At 46.1% G+C, this 20,074-nt stretch overlaps 1 protein-coding gene across 3 annotated transcripts in view; it reads right to left on the reverse strand.

Moving 5' to 3' along the window:
- Positions 1–20,074, reverse strand: part of LOC139548168 (seizure protein 6 homolog) — a 146,258-nt gene that overhangs the window by 7,956 nt on the left and 118,228 nt on the right. For all 3 annotated transcript variants that reach the window (XM_071357626.1, XM_071357625.1, XM_071357624.1), the window contains exons 5-9: positions 11,250–11,435; positions 9,535–9,703; positions 4,448–4,614; positions 2,915–3,109; positions 2,686–2,824 (exon numbers count right to left, since the gene is read on the reverse strand). In XM_071357626.1, coding sequence (XP_071213727.1) covers positions 2,686–2,824; positions 2,915–3,109; positions 4,448–4,614; positions 9,535–9,703; positions 11,250–11,435 — 856 coding nt within the window. The remainder of the gene's footprint in view (positions 1–2,685; positions 2,825–2,914; positions 3,110–4,447; positions 4,615–9,534; positions 9,704–11,249; positions 11,436–20,074) is intronic.

The following is a 20,074-nucleotide window of genomic DNA, read 5'->3' on the forward strand; positions in this document are numbered from 1 at the left end:
CATTGACTATTGAAAATGCATCTCACCTCAACAGAGCGGGACAGATTGAGAAATTGTATCAGCTTGCATAAAATTAGTTGTGATCGAGTTAAACAAGCCTTTGCATAGCTGTGGTGCCGTATCTGCAGAGAAAATCAATCATGCTTTCTATTGTGTGGCAGTGATTTGATTTAGTGTAATTTAAACACAGGCTCTGATTGACTCGGCTCACAGGCCCACATGCCTGCCACCATGTTCCTTCACAATGCATTATCTCAGACAACTCCTCATCTGTACCCGCATTTGCTTTTCTCCACCACTGAGAGAACTTGACATTTATGTCCAGTACAAGTTTCAAACTAGTTTGAGCAAAATTAATACCCCTCAATACAAATCACAATTAGACTAAACACAGTCATTTGGGTGTCATGATGGCTCCCCAATGGTCATTAGACCATTCTCCTTATCTCCTTATCTCTCTTTATCTCACCCCTGCACCTCTTAGTTCCCAAACCTGAATGAACGTTCTGATGGAAAATCCCGCTTCTAGTTCTCTCCTCTCTGGCTTGTGAGATCTTGGCTGGACGGGGATCCAAATCCACTGCCCTTCACTCCAACTCAACTCTCAGTGCTAGGCTAACGTACAGTATCCAGACTAGCAGGCTCAGAGTCAACACACTTATCAGCGATACTAGTGATGGAATAAGCCAATGAGTTCTCCTGCCAACTTCTAGCCCTGGGAGACAAACCTAATCAAGATAAGTGCTGTAACTAATATTTGATGCATCGATGCATAAAATATCCTGTCGCTCTTTTCACTAAATTCTCACCAAAGGCAAAGCACACTTTAATGGAAACGACCAGAATCACTGTCTTTCAAATCCTATTTAACTTGCAAACTATTCCAGTATGTGTGTGTACGTGAATGTATGCATGCATATTAACTAGAACTGGCGAAGGTCACATGTATGCGTGTTTGTGTGCAGGTGTTTATTCAGAATGTGTATTTCTAATAATCAAAGTTCATCAAGGCAGGGGCACAGCTTATTCTCATTCCCATACACTCCTAAACACTATTTAGGCGTTGGAGCACTCCGTCAACATTTGGAGCATCTGAACTTAGGCTGCTGAACTACACCCCCGGTGTACCATCCTCCACACCTGCATGTCATTCACAGCCCCATCTCCTGCACCTGAGCTCTTAACGAGCGCCTAGCTAGTACTCCTAGTTGGTCGGAATTTACCAGTCGTCATTAGTAGTTCCCCTGAATGAGTGTACCAGCCGTCATTAGGGCCCCTGGTCCTGTGTGATTTTGGGAGCGGTGAACAGGACGCTGGGCAGTGATGAATGACTATAGAGGAATGAGATTGTTCTCATTACCGTCGTAAAGTGTTCCTAAACCCTGGTAACGAGCTTTAGGAAGGCACACTGTGCAATGGTGTTTCAGAATGCTGGCGTGACTAGTGGGACAAGAGGGAGGCATCAGGCATGGTATATGCAGGTTCATGGCACGAGAGTCTGTGTGTTCAGATTATCAGTGACTGGGCTCCAAGCACAATCACTCTTTGTGCAACCCTGGTTTCATCACTATGATCAGAGACTGAATGCTGTCTTCGAGGATATACTGAAGGATAACAGTGGTTTGAGTGATGTCGTTAAACTGAGATTGCAGATGTTAGGTTCTCATATTTCCCCTTGTTCACCTTTCAGTGTGTGCTGGTATGGATGTTCACATCAAAACTGGAGGAAATGGGGAGGAAATCCTGTAGATTATCCTTAGATAGCCTTCTCTCTGTCTCACCCACATGCACACTCAGGCTAAATTCTCATCAACGCTCCAAGGTTGAGCTGAAAGCTCTTCACCACTGTCCCTGAAAGTCATATCTGCCCAAATCGCGTCCCCTCTAAATTAATAGGAAATTTATTATTTTGACAGCTTCTTGTACCAAACATGGAGGATGCCATTTATTACAATGCTTCAGAATGTACAACCACAGTTGAGGCGTTCCGAAGAGAGAGAGAAGAGAAAAGAGCAAGAGAGACAACATATGCAAATGAGCCAGTTCTTAATTAAGGAAGCCAAATGATTGTACGCATGGTTAATCTATCAGGGTCTGACACAGCAGGGTCTTCTGTTCCCAGCCTTCACCTGACATCACTATCAAGGAAAACACTCGCTCCTCTCCCCTGCTCTGCTCAAGTCAACCTATCTGATTCAGCAGAACACACACACACCACCTCTGTCCGAACCCCTGTGAAATAATTAGTTTCCTTTCCAGTTGGTAATTAACCTTTGTCTGCTGCTACTTATGTGTCCCATCCAAGAGCAACATATTATTTTATCTTCAGACCTTTTCTCTTTTGATTTGTTTAACCAGTCACAGTGGGGTAGTTTTTTGCACTGGCAGTTTCTGTTTGAAGTCGGGGCTGTGTTTGTACATCAGCAGTAAAGCTTCTCCTAATGATCTGAGTGCAGAAATCTGCTGTAGAGCTTGTGTGAGGGTCAAGATTCTTACAAAGGTTAGAGCTATTCTGTGGTGGAGCGTCCTCAACTTGAACTGCTATGGGAAGGGGATGTGCAGCCAGGACGTTGTTTTAAAGGGTTCCCATAGCTAACATCCTTTTTCTGCGTCTGCATAAAATGTTATATCTGATGTTCAGGAGAATCTGTAGTGTAGAACGTAATAGATAATTAAGATACGTACACTTGGATGTCTAGCATGAGCCTCCTGTCTTCCTCCACGTGAATCCCCCAGATGCAGTCCTGGCCGCTATCGTAGGCCTCTGGCCAGTTAGGAGAGAGGACCACTCCAGCAGAGTCAGTCATCTCTCCACTGCAAACAGCTGTAACACACACACACAGTAAACAAAAATACTCTGTGCAACAATATCATATGGCTCATTTCCTACACAGAACAAAAACACACAGCATACCTCTGCAGGCGGGCTCAGTCTCGTTCCACTGGGGGTTGTTGTGGTCCATGCACTCAATGATGACAGAGCCCTGCTCCAGGGTGTAGCCAGGGTCACAGGTGAACTCTACCACCGTCCCCACTGCCCACGTGCTGTCATTACTGGTGAAGTTACCGTACTTGACGAATGGCTCGTAGCAGTGGCCCACTGCAAACGCTGTGAAAGAGAGGATATGTGGATAAACCACAGAAAAAAGGCCAGACTGTGTCACTGAGCCCCATGTGTGCCATAGGCAGTGGGCCATTGACTTTGCAGACAGCGAGCCGCCCGTTAGCTCGCTGCCTATCAGAGACGGAGCAGACCCAGAGGTACATTTAATTGGTGGTCTGCTGCTTCAACCCACTGACTGACATGTAATGGTTTCAGGATGAGAGGAGCACTATTAAAGCAGTTATACATGGTGTCAGATTGAACAGGCTAATCATGTTAAAGACAACCCACACACGGTCCATTAGAATAAGCAGCGCTGCTCTCTTACAGCGTAATCCCATTTGCTACAGTAAATTGAAGCCCAATACAGATTCAATTGATCTGATTGGATAATGACTCCAGAACCTGTGATGTGGCTCTGACTCCAAGCTCTGAATAGCCCTTTGAAAATCCACATATGAGTTGCCACATAAGTAGAGAGGATGACTGGGGATGAGCGTAGAGAAAAATTTAACATTTGAGAGTTTGAAGCTAAACTGGTCAGAGCAGAGGACTTCAATTGTTATGTTATGTTTCACTTATTTCCATTCCAATTATTTATAGGAGGGAAAGAAGAGGAGAGGGCCTGAGGCAGTGTCTTTTCTCCACACCAGTGCCTGGAGGGGTCTGTGTGATGCATTTCTTAAACAACAGTTTTTATCTCCACTAATTTTACACTGCTGGACTGTATGTGAGGGGAGTTTGAGTATCCTTGGGTATCACTCAAATCAATGAAATGTATTTATATAGCCCTTTTTACATCAGCAGATGTCACAAAGTGCTATACAGAAACCCAGCCTAAAGCTCCAAACAGCAAGCAATGCAGATGTAGAAACACGGTGACTAGTGTAGACTCCCTAGAAAGGCAGGAACCTAGGAAGAAACCTAGATAGGAACCAGGCTCTGAGGGGTGGCCAGTCCTCTTCTGGCTGTGGCGGGTGGAGATTATAAGAATACATGCCCATTAAGGCCAGATTGTTCTTGAAGATGTTCAAACATTCATAGATGACCAGCAGGGTCAAATAACAATAATTACAGTGGTTGTAGAGGGTGCAACAGGTCATTACCTCAGGAGTAAATGTCATTTGGCTTTTCATAGCCAAGTACCCTTTCCAAAGACCTGAAGACTTGTGTTAGATACCCATGCCTAGTCTTGTGGCACACAGGGAACCTGCCTTCTACCCCAGTCAGTAACATTGGTGCCATGACCTGGATGGGTCTCTGTGAGATGGAGAAGGTCAAAGGGGGGGCTAGGGGTAACCGAGACCTGAAGACTTGCGTTAGCTCCCTTGGGGATGTGTCTACCTTGGTATCTGATGGCGATGCCGGTGGAGGTGCCTGCACCATCAGTGGTGAGCTCTATGAAGAGGGGTCTGGAGGTGCTCACCAGGCCCTCGTTGGGCAGGTACTCCACCTCATATGAGTCATACAGCGGAGGAGAATCAATGTTTTTCCCATTTTTGATCAGAAGCCTGAAAGAGAGAAATTAAAACACATCAGTACCTGGTTGGATTTCTAAGACCTCGTAATATGCATAGTGGGCACGTTCCTAAAGAGATGAAGCAACAGGAAGGAATGTGATACGGTAGTACAGCATCGGGCTTGACCTGCATATAAGGCCAATGATATATTTCAGTACAGCTGAGGAGCTAGCCTACTGACCTCATTAAAAGTCCATTTGTTATTGTCTCCAGACACAGCGTCTACCACTCATAAAAACAACATTATCTCAACTCAAATAAGCATGTCCTAGTCAATTCAATTAATTAATTTGAAGCACCCTCTTGTGAAGTGTTATATTGCCTTACGAACATTCACAACAGCTTATAGGTGCAGTCCCATAGCGTTATGATTCCAATAAGGAAAATAAATATAAATGCTAACATTTTCAAAGATTATACTGAGTTACAGTTCATATAAGGAAATCAGATTAATTTAAATATATTCAGTTGATCAGGCTGTTGATTGTGGCCTGTGGAATGTTGTCCCACTCCTCTTCAATGGCTGTGCGAAGTTGCTGGATGTTGGCGGGAACTGGTACATGCTGTCGTACACGTCGATCCAGAGCATCCCAAACATTCTCAATGGCTGACATGTATGGTGAGTATGCAGGCCATGGAAGAACTGGGACATTTTCAGCTTCCAGGAATTGTGTACAAGATCCTTGTGACATGGGGCTGTGCATTATCATGCTGAAACATGAGGTGGCACGACAATGGGCCTCAGGATCTCGTCACGGGATCTCTGTGCATTCAAATTGCCATTGATAAAATGCAATTGTGTTCATTGTCCGTAGTTTATGCCTGTCCATACCATAACCCCACCGCCACCATGGGGCACTCTGTTTACAACGTTGACATCAGCAAACCGCTCACCCACACAACGCCATACATGTGGTCTGCGGCCGGTTTTACGTACTGCCAAATTCTCTAAAACAACATTGGAAGCGACTTATGGTAGAGAAATTATAATAAAATTATCTGGCAACAGCTGTGGTGGACATTCCTGCAGTCAGCATGGCAATTGCATGCACCCTCAAAACTTGAGACATCTGTGTTATTGTGGTGTGTGACAAAACTGCACATTTTAGAGTGGCCTTTTATCGCCCCCAACACAAGGCCGACCTGTGTAATGATCATGCTGTTTAATCAGCTTCTTGATATTCCACACCTGTCAGGTGGATGGATTATCTTGGCAAAGAAGAAATCGTCACTAACAGGGATGTAAACAAATTTGTGCACAAAATCTGAGCAAAATAAGCTTTTTGTGCATAAATAACATTTCTGGGATCTTTTATTTCAGCTCATGAAACATGGGACAAACACTGTACATGTTGCGTATATATTTTTGTTCTGTATAGTTTCACAATGACAGTCAAAAAATAAAGTAAGAAGGGGATTCAAGTGAAATGTTTCCAATTATTTCAGTATTTCAGTATTTCTTTCTCTTTCTCTCTCTCTTTCTACCTTCCTCTTAAACTATTTTCTCAAAATTGGATTTCCATTCTGACACAGAGACACAGATGTTCCATTGAATCTCTACTTCAGATGATGAGACAATGCCTGGAAGTGTATCAGAGGAATGGACTGGTAATATGACGTGTGTGACAACAGAATCATGAGCCTGCAGTGAGAATCAGGTCCAACTGTCACAGAGACAGCAGTAGGACTCTGATGGGCTGTTGACTGCTTGTTGAGTGATTATTGTACTCAAGTGAACATTTAGACCTGGATAGTGTACTGGAGTAGAACAATTAAGGTCAGAACACTGTAGCAGACCTGGGTCCAGATAGTATTTGCTTTCTTTTAAAGTTTTGTACTTTATTGAGTTGGCCTGGTGCAATAGAAAACATGGAATAGCCCTGTAAGTGCACCTACTCAGTCAAGTGTTTTTTACATTGTAGAATAATAGTGAAGACATCAAAACTATGAAATAACACATATGGAATCATGTAGTAACCAAAGATATTTGGGTTACTGCATGATATATATTGTATATTTGAGATTCTTCAAAGTAGCCAACCTTTGCCTTGATGACAGCTTTGCACACTTTTAGCATTCTCTCAACCAGCTTAATCTGGAATGCTTTTCCAACAGTTTTGAAGGAGTTCCCACATATGCTGAGCACTTGTTGACTGCTTTTCCTTCACTCTTGGGTCCAACTCATGCCAAACCATCTCAATTGGGTTGAGGTCGGGTGAACGTGCAGGCCAGGTTATTTGATGCAGCACTCCATCACTCTCCTTGGTCAAATAGCCTTTACACAGCCTGGAGGTGTGTTTTCGGTCATTGTCCTGTTGAAAAACAAATGATAGTCCCACTAAGCGCAAGCCAGATGGGATGGCGTATCGCTGCAGAGTGCTGTGGTAGCTATGCTGGTTAAGTGTGCATCGACATTTAAATAAATCACAGACAGTGTCACCAGCAAAGCACTCCCACACCATCACACCTCCTCCTCCATGCTCCTCGGTGGGAAAAACACATGCAGAGATCATCCGTTTACCTAATCTACGTCTCACAAAGACACGGCGGTTGTAACCAAAAACCGTAGATTAGGACTCATCAGACTAAAGGACAGATTTCCACCTGTCTAATGTCCATTGCTCGTGTTTCTTGGCCCAAGAAAGTCTCTCCTTCTTAATGCTGTCCTTTAGTAGTGGTTTCTTTGTAGCAATTCGACCATGATGGCCTAATTCACGCAATCTCCCCTGAACAGTTGATGTTGAGATGTGTCTGTTACTTGAACTCTATGAAGCATTTATTTGGGCTGCAATCTGAGGCTGGTAACTCTAATGAACTTATCCTCTGCAGCAGAGGTAACTCTGGGTCTTCCTTTCCTGTGGCGGTCCTCAAGAGAGCCAGTTTCATCATAGCGCTTGACATGACTGACCATGTCTTAAAGTAATGATAGACTGTCATTTCTCTTTGGTTATTTGAGATGTTCTTGCCATAATATGGACTTGGTCTTTTACCAAATAAGGCTATCTTGTGTATACCACCCCTACCTCGTCACAACACAACTGATTGGCTCAAATGCATTAAGGAAAGAAATTCCACAAATTGAATTTTAACAAGACACACCTGTTCATTGAAATGCATTCCAGGTGACTACCTCATGAAGCTGGTTGAGAGAATGCCAAGAGTGTGCAAAGCTGTCATCAAGGCAAAGGGTGGCTACTTTGAAGAATCTCAAATATAAAATATATTTAGATGTGTTTAACACTTTTCTAGTTACTACATGATTCCATATGTGTTATTTCATTGTTTGGATGTCTTCACTATTATTCTACAATGTAGAAAATAGTAAAAATAAAGAAAAACCATAGAATGAGTAGGTGTGTCCATACCTTTGACTGGTACGTTATATATACAGTATATATATATACAGTTGAAGTCGGAAGTTTACATACACCTTAGCCAAATACATTTAAACTCAGTTTTTCACAATTCCTGACATTTAATCCTAGTAAAGATTCCATGTCTTGGGTCAGTTAGGATCACCACTTTATTTTAAGAATGTGAAATGTCAGAATAATAGTAGATAGAATGATTTATTTCAGCTTTTATTTCTTTCATCACATTCCCAGTGGGTCAGAAGTTGTTTACATACACTCAATTAGTATTTGGTAGCATTGCCTTTAAACTGTTTAACTTGGGTCAAACAGTTCAGGTAGCCTTCCACAAGCCTCCCACAATAAGTTGGGTGAATTTTGGCCCATTCCTCCTGACAGAGCTGGTGTAACTGAGTCAGGTTTGTAGGACTCCTTGCTCGCACACGCTTTTTCAGTTCTGCCCACAAATTTTCTATGGGATTGAGGTCAGGGCTTTGTGATGGCCACTCCAATACCTTGACTTTGTTGTCCTTAAGCCATTTTGGCACAACTTTGGAAGTATGCTTAGGGTCATTATCCATTTGGAAGACCCATTTGCGACCAAGCTTCAACTTCCTGACTGATGTTTTGAGATGTTGCTTCAATATATCCACATAATTTTCCTCCCTCATGATGCCATCTATTTTGTGAAGTGCACCAGTCCCTCCTGCAGCAAAGCACCCCACAACATGATGCTGCCACCCCCGTGCTCCACGGTTGGGATGGTGTTCTTTGGCTTGCAAGCCTCCCCATTTTTCCTCTAAACATAACGATGGTCATTACGACCAAACAGTTCTATTTTTGTTTCATCAGACCAGAGGACATTTCTCTAAAAAGTACGATCTTTGTCCCCATGTGCAGTTGCAAACCGTAGTCTGGCTTTTTTATGGCGGTTTTGGAGCAGTGGCTTCTTCCTTGCTGAGTGGCCTTTCAGGTTATGTCGATATAGGACTCGTTTTACTGTGGATATAGATACTTTTGTACCTGTTTCCTCCAGCATCTTCACAAGGTCCTTTGCTGTTGTTCTGGGATTGATTTGCACTTTTCCCACCAAAGTACGTTCATATTTAGGAGACAAAATGCGTCTCCTTCCTGGGAGGTATGATGGCTGCGTGGTCCCATGGTGTTTATACTTGCGCACTATTGTTTGTACAGATGAACATGGTACCTTCAGGCATTTGAAAATTGGTCCCAAGGATGAGCCAGACTTGGCTCAGCCAAGACCTCATTTTTTTCTGAGGTCTTGGCTGATTTATTTAGATTTTCCCATGGTGTCAAGCAAAGAGGCACTGAGTTTGAAGGTAGGCCTTGAAATAAATCCACAGGTACACCTCCAATTGACTCAAATGATGCCAATTAGCCTATCAGATGATGTCAATTAGCCTATCCTTTGTTTGTTTTTAGTCCCATCCTTCAGCGGAGCTTAATCAAAGCTCAAAATACTTGGAACAAAATTACTACTATTTGAATCCAGGTCTGACTGAACACTGTAGTGAATTGAACCCCATGACCAACACCCCACCTGTCATCGTCCTCTGCCAGGGCCATCTTCTCAAAGTGGACGTGCACTCGCTGTCCCTCTGGGGCCTCCAGAAGCCAATGGCACGTCAGGTTGTTGCTGTAGTTGCCAGGGAAACCGGGCGACACAATGCGGCCGACCGTGGCATTCCGGACAATGCCACCACAGGCAGCTGGGATGCCCATGAAGTAGGAATGGGAGGAGAGAAGGAAGATGAGATAGATGAGAGAAGAAAATGGGATGAGAGGAGAGAAGAGGGGTGGGATGAGAGGAGAGAAAGGTGGGATGGGAGGAGAGGAGAGGAGAAGAATTGATGGGAGGAGAGGAGAGAAGAAGGATGGAATGGGAGGAGGAGGGAGAGAAGAAGGATGGGATGGGAGGAGAGGACCGAAGAAGGATGGGATGAGAAGAGAGGACAGAAAAGAAGAAGGATGGGATGGGGGGAGAGGAAAGGAGAGGGGTGGGATGGGAGGAGAGGAAAGGAGAAGGGTGGGATGGGAGGAGGAGGGAGAGAGACATTTTTTAGTCTGGGAAAATAATTTGCTTAAATCTCAGTCAAACAGAATGTGTCACGACAGAGAATACTGTACCTTGGGAAAACATGACTAGAGATAAATCCGGAGAACACAATGAGTCGAGGTGGTGAGTAAGAGCAAGATTTGAGCTTGTGTAAATAAATAAAAGAGAGAGTGGGTCTGGTATTGGTAACAGTGTATCACAACAGACGAGGTGAAGGTAAGCTAGGTAGACACAAGGTTTAATTAAAGCAGAGCAGCAGCTTCAGCCTTAACCTGCTCTGTGGCACTCTGCCCTGCCATCAGTAATCAGACCCTGGCAGACACCGTGCTGTGGGCTCTGGGACCACTGTCTGGCACGCAGGCACACCCACCCACACACACACACACACACACACTGTATAAATGGTAGGAGAGAGAATCCTTATACTCTCTCCACACATTTTCTAAACTATGCCTTGACGATGCCCAACGCAAGGAGGGAGCCTCCCTGCTCTCCATTCAGTGTTAAAACAATGTAGAGACCCATTGTTCCAACCCAGGACTAAAACATTCACTCACGATTCATCACTGGTGCTCATCTGATCCTGCATCTAAACTGTCTGCTTCTAAACGTTCCTCCACCAGGGATTGAACCCTGTCTGAATCTGTGCTTGTTATGCAAGACGAATACAAGCAGAATCAAGAGGTGAACTTCTTGGAAGAGAAAATATGACGCAGTCCTTGGTTCGGCTGAGAACAACAACAAAAACGTGTCTTGTTTTGTTTAGTGCTTTACTTCTTAGGAGAGGCCTGACTGAATAGGGCTGGCTGTTTAACATTCACCACCCCAGTGCAACAGACACTGCAGCTCACAATGATTAAACCCCAATTAACTTTTGAGCAACACCAAGCTGAGTGCGTGTGAGATCATTCTAGTGGTCTAATTGCTCCAGCGAGGACAACGTATTCATGTGGTTACACGCCTCACTTGTTGCAGAGGGAAGAACTGTGTTGATGCTCTGGTAGGAATAGTTACAAGACAAATCACATGTGAATTTGTTTTTGAAAGGCTATGTGATAAGGGTTGAGAAGAGAAAAGTGTTTGTGTCTATTAATATGTTCAATAACTGTGGAGAAAGTGTGTGTGCATAGCAATGTCTACTGGTCCCATTGTTGTATTTGGGGGTGAGCGGTGTGTAGCTAGCTGCCCCCAGCCCTCACCGTGGCACTGCGGCTCCGTGCCGCTCCAGTAGGGGGTGCTGGCGTTGAGGCAGGTCAGTGTGTTGGTTCCCTGCAGATGGTACCCAGTCAGACAGTAGAAGTAGGCCTCTCCCCCAGAGTGGAGGCTGCTCACAGACACATCCCCACAGGCCGGCCGCTGGGGAAAGGTACAGCTCAACACAAAGGCTGTGGGACGAGAGAGAGGGAGGGGGGAGAGGGTGGAGAAGAGAGAGAGAGAGTGAGGGAGGGAGGGGAGGAGAAGAGAGAGAGACAGGGAGTGGGGAGAGGGAGGATGAGAGAGAGCGAATGAGAGTTGGACACAAACTGCGACTAACAGCATCCACGCTGACTCAAAATAAAAGTGTAAGTACAGAAAACACTTTCTTGTTCATCATAAAGACTTTTAGAGGGAGGGGAACCAAACCTAAAGTATATAGAGAGAGAGATGTGAAGATGAACACTGACAGGTCATAGACCCTATCCTACCAGAGTACAGTACATGTCTATAGGACCTGTGTTATTCCAGAGCATAACCTTAGTGTCTCAGCATGATGGATTGGTCTGGTCATATGCCTAATGGAGGCCATAAAACAGGTCTTTCTGCCCTCCTCTCTGCCTCTCCATACAGGTACATTCATGACACACTACACACACATACAGTATGGCTTCCTAATGCTTTATCATGCTCAACAGAATGCATTGCTTGGCTGAATATCCACTGAGGGACCTAGATCAATAACAGTACTGTTTTTAGTTTTTTTTCAATCTGTGAACATGTAATAGGGACCAGGAGTACTGTCCTGTCTGTATACCAAGAATGACCCACAGTGGATCTTTAACAAACAACTGTTAGTGTTTTTCCCCTCATCCCCAGCTATTTACAGAGATATGTGTGTGTGTCTGACTGTAATTGTTGCAGCTTCATTGTTAGCCTGTTGGAAGGCAGTGCAGCACTCCACCATTGATTCTGTCTCAAGGAGACGTTGCCTCTCCTCAGTAGAGAAAATATTACAGCAGTGGAGGCTGGTCGGAGGAGCTAGAAGAGGACAGGCTCATGCCACCAGCTTTCACTGATGTACAGGGCTTAAATAGGGTGATAAATCATATCCATTGACCTGGCTCAGCCCTGTCGACCACACACACACACACTCAGGAAGATGTTTGCTTCGCTCTGTGATTCCTCAAGCACACATAGAGATAAGAGAACCAGCAGGCATCTGACTGTGTTTCCTATTAGAGCAGTATTCAGACTAGTATTTATCTAGTCACCAGTGATGACTTCCGAAACCATCTTCTATCATCATTCACCCAGCTAGGTGTTATGAGCGTCAGTCTCAGCAGTAAATATCAAGGCTTACCAGGCTCTCATCTACTCCGTGAACTTCAGTTTTAAATACAAGATGAAAGTGTCATCACAGCAGCGTTATTATGGTCTTTTCTCAAAGATAAATAGCCTTGCAACTGCAAAATTGTTATTTTGATGTCTCTTTTTCTTGTCTCAAAATACAATATTATATTATTTTCTTATTTTAACCAAAGCGGGATAGCTTTTAACTTAACCAACTCTTATGTTGTTGTTCAACCTCAAATATTTCCTCCTAGAAATTAAAACCCTGTGGTGTTGTGGTGAGCTCGGTACAGGATTTCTCTCGGGAAATTTCTCTCTGTCTGACATGTTTCTGTGTCCATTGTGTGTCTATTGTGTGTCACCCAACAACCAGGAGATAAGTGTTTTCACTAAGTGGAGAGATGTTGATATAGCTAGTGGCTTTAGCAGGTGACACTAATAAGCCAATAACAAGGTACATTTTTGTAATTTAGCAGATGCTCTTATCTAGAGCGACTTACAGGAGCAATTAGGGTTAACTGCCTTGCTCAAGGGCACATTGACAGATGCTTTTCACCTGGTCGGCTCTGGGATTAGAACCAGCAACCTTTCGGTGTCTGGCCCAACGCTCTTAACCGCTGGGCTACCTGCCATAGAGGAGATGACTCCTGTAACATGGTACCCATAGAGGAGATGATGCCTGTAACAGGGTACCCATAGAGGAGATGATGCCTGTAACAGGGCACCCATAGAGGAGATGATGCCTGTAACAGGGTACCCATAGAGGAGATGATGCCTGTAACAGGGTACCCATAGAGGAGATGATGCCTGTAACAGGGTACCCATAGAGGAGATGACTCCTGTAACAGGGTACCCATAGAGGAGATGATGCCTGTAACAGGGTACCCATAGAGGAGATGATGCCTGTTACAGGGTACCCATAGAGGAGATGATGTCTGTAACAGGGCACCCATAGAGGAGATGATGCCTGTAACATGGTACCCATAGAGGAGATGATGCCTGTAACAGGGTACCCATAGAGGAGATGTTGCCTGTAACAGGGTATGCATAGAGGAGGTGATGCCTGTAACAGGGTACCTATAGAGGAGATGACTCCTGTAACAGGGTACCCACAGAGGAGACGATGCCCGTAACAGGGTACCCATAGAGGAGATGACTCCTGTAACAGGGTACCCATATAGGAGATGAAGCCTGTAACAGGGCACCCATAGAGGAGATGATGCCTGTAACAGGGTACCCATAGAGGAGATGTTGCCTGTAACAGGGTACCTATAGAGGAGATGACTCCTGTAACAGAGTACCCATAGAGGAGATGTTGCCTGTAACAGGGTACCCATAGAGGAGATGACTCCTGTAACAGGGTACCTATAGAGGAGGTGATGACTGTAACAGGGTACCCATAGAGGAGATGATGCCTGTAACAGGGCACCCATAGAGGAGATGATGCCTGTAACAGGGTACCCATAGAGGAGATGTTGCCTGTAACAGGGTACCCATAGAGGAGATGATGCCTGTAACAGGGTACCATAGAGGAGGTGATGCCTGTAACAGGGTACCCATAGAGGAGGGGATGCCTGTAACAGGGTACCCATAGAGGAGATGTTGCCTGTAACAGAGTACCCATAGAGGAGGTGATGACTGTAACATGGTACCCATAGAAGATGGGATGACTGTAACAGGGTACCCATAGAGGAGGTGACGCCTGTAACAGGGTACCCATAGAGGAGATGATGCCTGTAACAGGGTACCATAGAGGACGTGATGCCTGTAACAGGGTACCCATAGAGGAGGTGATGCCTGTAACAGGGTACCCATAGAGGAGATGATGCCTGTAACAGGGTACCCATAGAGGAGATGATGCTTGTAATATAGTCCCCATAGAGGAGGTGATGCCAGTAACAGGGTACCCATAGAGGAGATGAAGCCTGTAACAGAGTACCCATAGAGGAGTTGATGACTGTAAGAGGGTACCCATAGAGGAGGTGATGACTCCTGTAACAGGGTACCCATAGAGGAGGTGATGACTGTAACAGGGTACCCATAGAGGAGGTGATGCCTGTAACAGGGTACCCATAGAGGAGATGATGCCTGTAACAGGGTATGCATAGAGGAGGTGATGCCTGTAACAGGGTACCTATAGAGGAGATGACTCCTGTAACAGGGTACCCACAGAGGAGGCGATGCCCGTAACAGGGTACCCATAGAGGAGATGACTCCTGTAACAGGGTACCCATATAGGAGATGAAGCCTGTAACAGGGCACCCATAGAGGAGATGTTGCCTGTAACAGGGTACCCATAGAGGAGATGACTCCTGTAACAGGGTACCTATAGAGGAGGTGATGACTGTAACAGGGTACCCATAGAGGAGATGATGCCTGTAACAGGGCACCCATAGAGGAGATGATGCCTGTAACAGGGTACCCATAGAGGAGATGTTGCCTGTAACAGGGTACCCATAGAGGAGATGATGCCTGTAACAGGGGACCATAGAGGAGGTGATGCCTGTAACAGGGTACCCATAGAGGAGGGGATGCCTGTAACAGGGTACCCATAGAGGAGATGTTGCCTGTAACAGAGTACCCATAGAGGAGGTGATGACTGTAACATGGTACCCATAGAAGATGGGATGACTGTAACAGGGTACCCATAGAGGAGGTGACGCCTGTAACAGGGTACCCATAGAGGAGATGATGCCTGTAACAGGGTACCATAGAGGACGTGATGCCTGTAACAGGGTACCCATAGAGGAGGTGATGCCTGTAACAGGGTACCCATAGAGGAGATGATGCCTGTAACAGGGTACCCATAGAGGAGATGATGCTTGTAATATAGTCCCCATAGAGGAGGTGATGCCAGTAACAGGGTACCCATAGAGGAGATGAAGCCTGTAACAGAGTACCCATAGAGGAGTTGATGACTGTAAGAGGGTACCCATAGAGGAGGTGATGACTCCTGTAACAGGGTACCCATAGAGGAGGTGATGACTGTAACAGGGTACCCATAGAGGAGGTGATGCCTGTAACAGGGTACCCATAGAGGAGATGATGCCTGTAACAGGGTATGCATAGAGGAGGTGATGCCTGTAACAGGGTACCTATAGAGGAGATGACTCCTGTAACAGGGTACCCACAGAGGAGGCGATGCCCGTAACAGGGTACCCATAGAGGAGATGACTCCTGTAACAGGGTACCCATATAGGAGATGAAGCCTGTAACAGGGCACCCATAGAGGAGATGATGCCTGTAACAGGGTACCCATAGAGGAGATGTTGCCTGTAACAGGGTATGCATAGAGGAGGTGATGCCTGTAACAGGGTACCCATAGAGGAGATGACTCCTGTAACAGGGTACCCATAGAGGAGGTGATGCCTGTAACAGGGTACCCATAGAGGAGATGACTCCTGTAACGGGGTACCTATAGAGGAGGTGATGACTGTAACAGGGTACCCATAGAGGAGATGATGCCTGTAACAGGGCACCCATAGAGGAGATGATGCCTGTAACAGGGTACGCATAGAGGACATGTTGCCTGTAACAGGGTACCCATAGAGGAGATGATGCCTGTAACAGGGTACCATAGAGGAGATGATGCCTGTAACAGGGTACCCATAGAGGAGGTGATGCCTGTAACAGGGTACCCATAGAGGAGGGGATGCCTGTAACAGGGTACCCATAGAGGAGATGTTGCCTGTAACAGGGTACCCATAGAGGAGGTGATGACTGTAACATGGTACCCATAGAAGATGGGATGACTGTAACAGGGTACCCATAGAGGAGGTGACGCCTGTAACAGGGTACCCATAGAGGAGATGATGCCTGTAACAGGGTACCATAGAGGACGTGATGCCTGTAACAGGGTATCCATAGAGGAGGTGATGCCTGTAACAGGGTACCCATAAAGGAGATGATGCCTGTAACAGGGTACCCAAAGAGGAGATGATGCTTGTAATATAGTCCCCATAGAGGAGGTGATGCCAGTAACAGGGTACCCATAGAGGAGATGAAGCCTGTAACAGAGTACCCATAGAGGAGTTGATGACTGTAAGAGGGTACCCATAGAGGATGTGATGACTGTAACAGGGTACCCATAGAGGAGGTGATGACTGTAACAGGACACCCATAGAGGAGGTGATGCCTGTAACAGGGTATCCATAGAGGAGATGATGCCTGTAACAGGGTACCCACAGAGGAGATGATGCCTGTAACAGGGTACCCATAGAGGAGATGTTGCCTTTAACAGGGTACCCATAGAGGAGATGTTGCATGTAACAGGGTACCCATAGCGGAGATGACTCCTGTAACAGGGTACCCATAGAGGAGATGATGCCTGTAACAGGGCACCCATAAAGGAGGTGATGCCTGTAACAGGGTACCCATAGATGAGATGTTGCCTGTAACAGGGTATGCATAGAGGAGGTGATGCCTGTAACAGGGAACCCATAGAGGAGATGACTCCTGTAACAGGGTACCCATAGAGGAGATGATGCCTGTAACATGTGACCCATAGAGGAGATGATGCCTGTAACAGGGTACCCATAGAGGAGGTGATGCCTGTAACAGGGTACCCATAAAGGAGATGATGCCTGTAACAGGGTACCCAAAGAGGAGATGATGCTTGTAATATAGTCCCCATAGAGGAGGTGATGCCAGTAACAGGGTACCCATAGAGGAGATGAAGCCTGTAACAGAGTACCCATAGAGGAGTTGATGTCTGTAAGAGGGTACCCATAGAGGATGTGATGACTGTAACAGGGTACCCATAGAGGAGGTGATGACTGTAACAGGACACCCATAGAGGAGGTGATGCCTGTAACAGGGTATCCATAGAGGAGATGATGCCTGTAACAGGGTACCCACAGAGGAGATGATGCCTGTAACAGGGTACCCATAGAGGAGATGTTGCCTTTAACAGGGTACCCATAGAGGAGATGTTGCATGTAACAGGGTACCCATAGCGGAGATGACTCCTGTAACAGGGTACCCATAGAGGAGATGATGCCTGTAACAGGGCACCCATAAAGGAGGTGATGCCTGTAACAGGGTACCCATAGATGAGATGTTGCCTGTAACAGGGTATGCATAGAGGAGGTGATGCCTGTAACAGGGAACCCATAGAGGAGATGACTCCTGTAACAGGGTACCCATAGAGGAGATGATGCCTGTAACATGTGACCCATAGAGGAGATGATGCCTGTAACAGGGTACCCATAGAGGAGATGTTGCCTGTAACAGGGTTTGCATAGAGGATGTGATGCCTGTAACAATGTACCTATAGAGGAGATGACTCCTGTAACAGGGTACCCACAGAGGAGGTGATGCCCGTAACAGGGTACCCATAGAGGAGACGATGCCTGTAACAGGGTACCAATAGAGGAGATGATGTCTGTAACAGGGCACCCATAGAGGAGATGATGCCTGTAACAGGGTACCCATAGAGGAGATGATGCCTGTAACAGGGTACCCATAGAGGAGATGTTGCCTTGAACAGGGTACCCATAGAGGATATGACTCCTGTAACAGGGTACCAATAGAGGAGATGATGCCTGTAACAGGGTACCCACAGAAGAGGTGATGCCCGTAACAGGGTACCCATAGAGGAGATGAAGCCTGTAACAGGGTACCCAAAGAGGAGATGACTCCTGTAACAGGGTACCAATAGAGGAGATGATGCCTGTAATAGGGTACCCATAGAGGAGATGTTGCCTGTAACAAGGTACCCATAGCGGAGATGACTCCTGTAACAGGGTACCCATAGAGGAGATGATGCCTTTAACATGGCACCCAGAGAGGAGATGATGCCTGTAACAGGGTACCCATAGAGGAGATGTTGCCTGTAACAGGGTATGCATAGAGGATGTGATGCTTGTAACAATGTACCTATAGAGGAGATGACTCCTGTAACAGGGTACCCACAGAGGAGGTGATGCCCATAACAGGGTACCCATAGAGGAGATGATGCCTGTAACAGGGTACCAATAGAGGAGATGATGTCTGTAACAGGGCACCCATAGAGGAGATGATGCCTGTAACAGGGTACCCATAGAGGAGATGATGCCTGTAACAGGGTACCCATAGAGGAGATGTTGCCTGTAACAGGGTACCCATAGAGGAGATGATGCCTGTAACTGGGTACCCATAGAGGAGATGATGCCTGTAACAGGGTACCCATAGAGGAGATGTTGCCTGTAACAGGGTACCCATAGAGGAGATGATGCCTGTAACAGGGTACCCATAGAGGAGATGTTGCCTGTAACAGGGTAACCATAGAGGAGATGTTGCCTGTAACAGGGTACCCATAGAGGAGATGACTCCTGTAACAGGGTACTTATAGAGGAGATTATGCCTGTAACAGGGCACCCATAGAGGAGATGATGCCTGTAACAGGGCACCCATAGAGGAGATGATGCCTGTAACAGGGTACCCATAGAGGAGATGTTGCCTGTAACAGGGTATGCATAGAGGATGTGATGCCTGTAACAATGTACCTATAGAGGAGATGACTCCTGTAACATGGTACCTATAGAGGAGGTGATGACTGTAACAGGGTACCCATAGAGGAGATGATGCTTGTAATAGAGTCCCCATAGAGGAGGTGATGCCTGTAACAGGGTACCCATAGAGGAGATGATGCCTGTAACAGAGTACCCATAGAGGAGGTGATGACTGTAACAGGGTACCCATAGAGGATGGGATGACTGTATCAGGGTACCCATGGAGGAGGTGATGCCTGTAACAGGGTACCCATAGAGGAGCTGATGCCTGTAACAGGGTACCATAGAGGAGCTGATGCCTGTAACAGGGTACCCATAGAGGAGGTGATGCCTGTAACAGGGTACCCATAGAGGAGCTGATGCCTGTAACAGGGTACCATAGAGGAGGTGATGACTGTAACAGGGTACCCATAGAGGAGGTGATGACTGTAACAGGGTACCCATAGAGGAGGTGATGACTGTAACAGGGTACCCATAGAGGAGGTGATGACTGTAACAGGGTACCCATAGAGGAGGTGATGTTGCCTGTAACAGGGTACCCATAGAGGAGGTGATGACTGTAACAGGGTACCCATAGAGGTGATGTTGCCTGTAACAGGGTACCCATAGAGGAGTTGATGACTGTAACAGGGTACCCATAGTGGAGATGATGCCTGTAACAGGGTACCCATAGAGGAGATGGTGCCTGTAACTGGGTACCCATAGAGGAGATGGTGCCTGTAACAGGGTACCCATAGAGGAGATGATGCCTGTAACAGGGTACCCATAGAGGAGATGATGCCTGTAACAGGGTACCCATAGAGGAGATGATGACACATACTGTACAGTTCAGACCATTTGGTTTAAGTCACACTGCGTTTCACAGGAGCTCCTCTGAGTATAAAACATGGGTCCAGGTCTATCGTCTTGGGCCTTACTGGCTGGGTCTTCCCTCACTTAAAAACCAATTGCGAGAAAAGGCCAGAAAGAGTGGGCCATGCAGAGAT

This window comes from Salvelinus alpinus, chromosome 21 (genome assembly GCF_045679555.1).
Source record: "Salvelinus alpinus chromosome 21, SLU_Salpinus.1, whole genome shotgun sequence".
NCBI classification, from domain to species: Eukaryota; Metazoa; Chordata; class Actinopteri; order Salmoniformes; family Salmonidae; genus Salvelinus; species Salvelinus alpinus.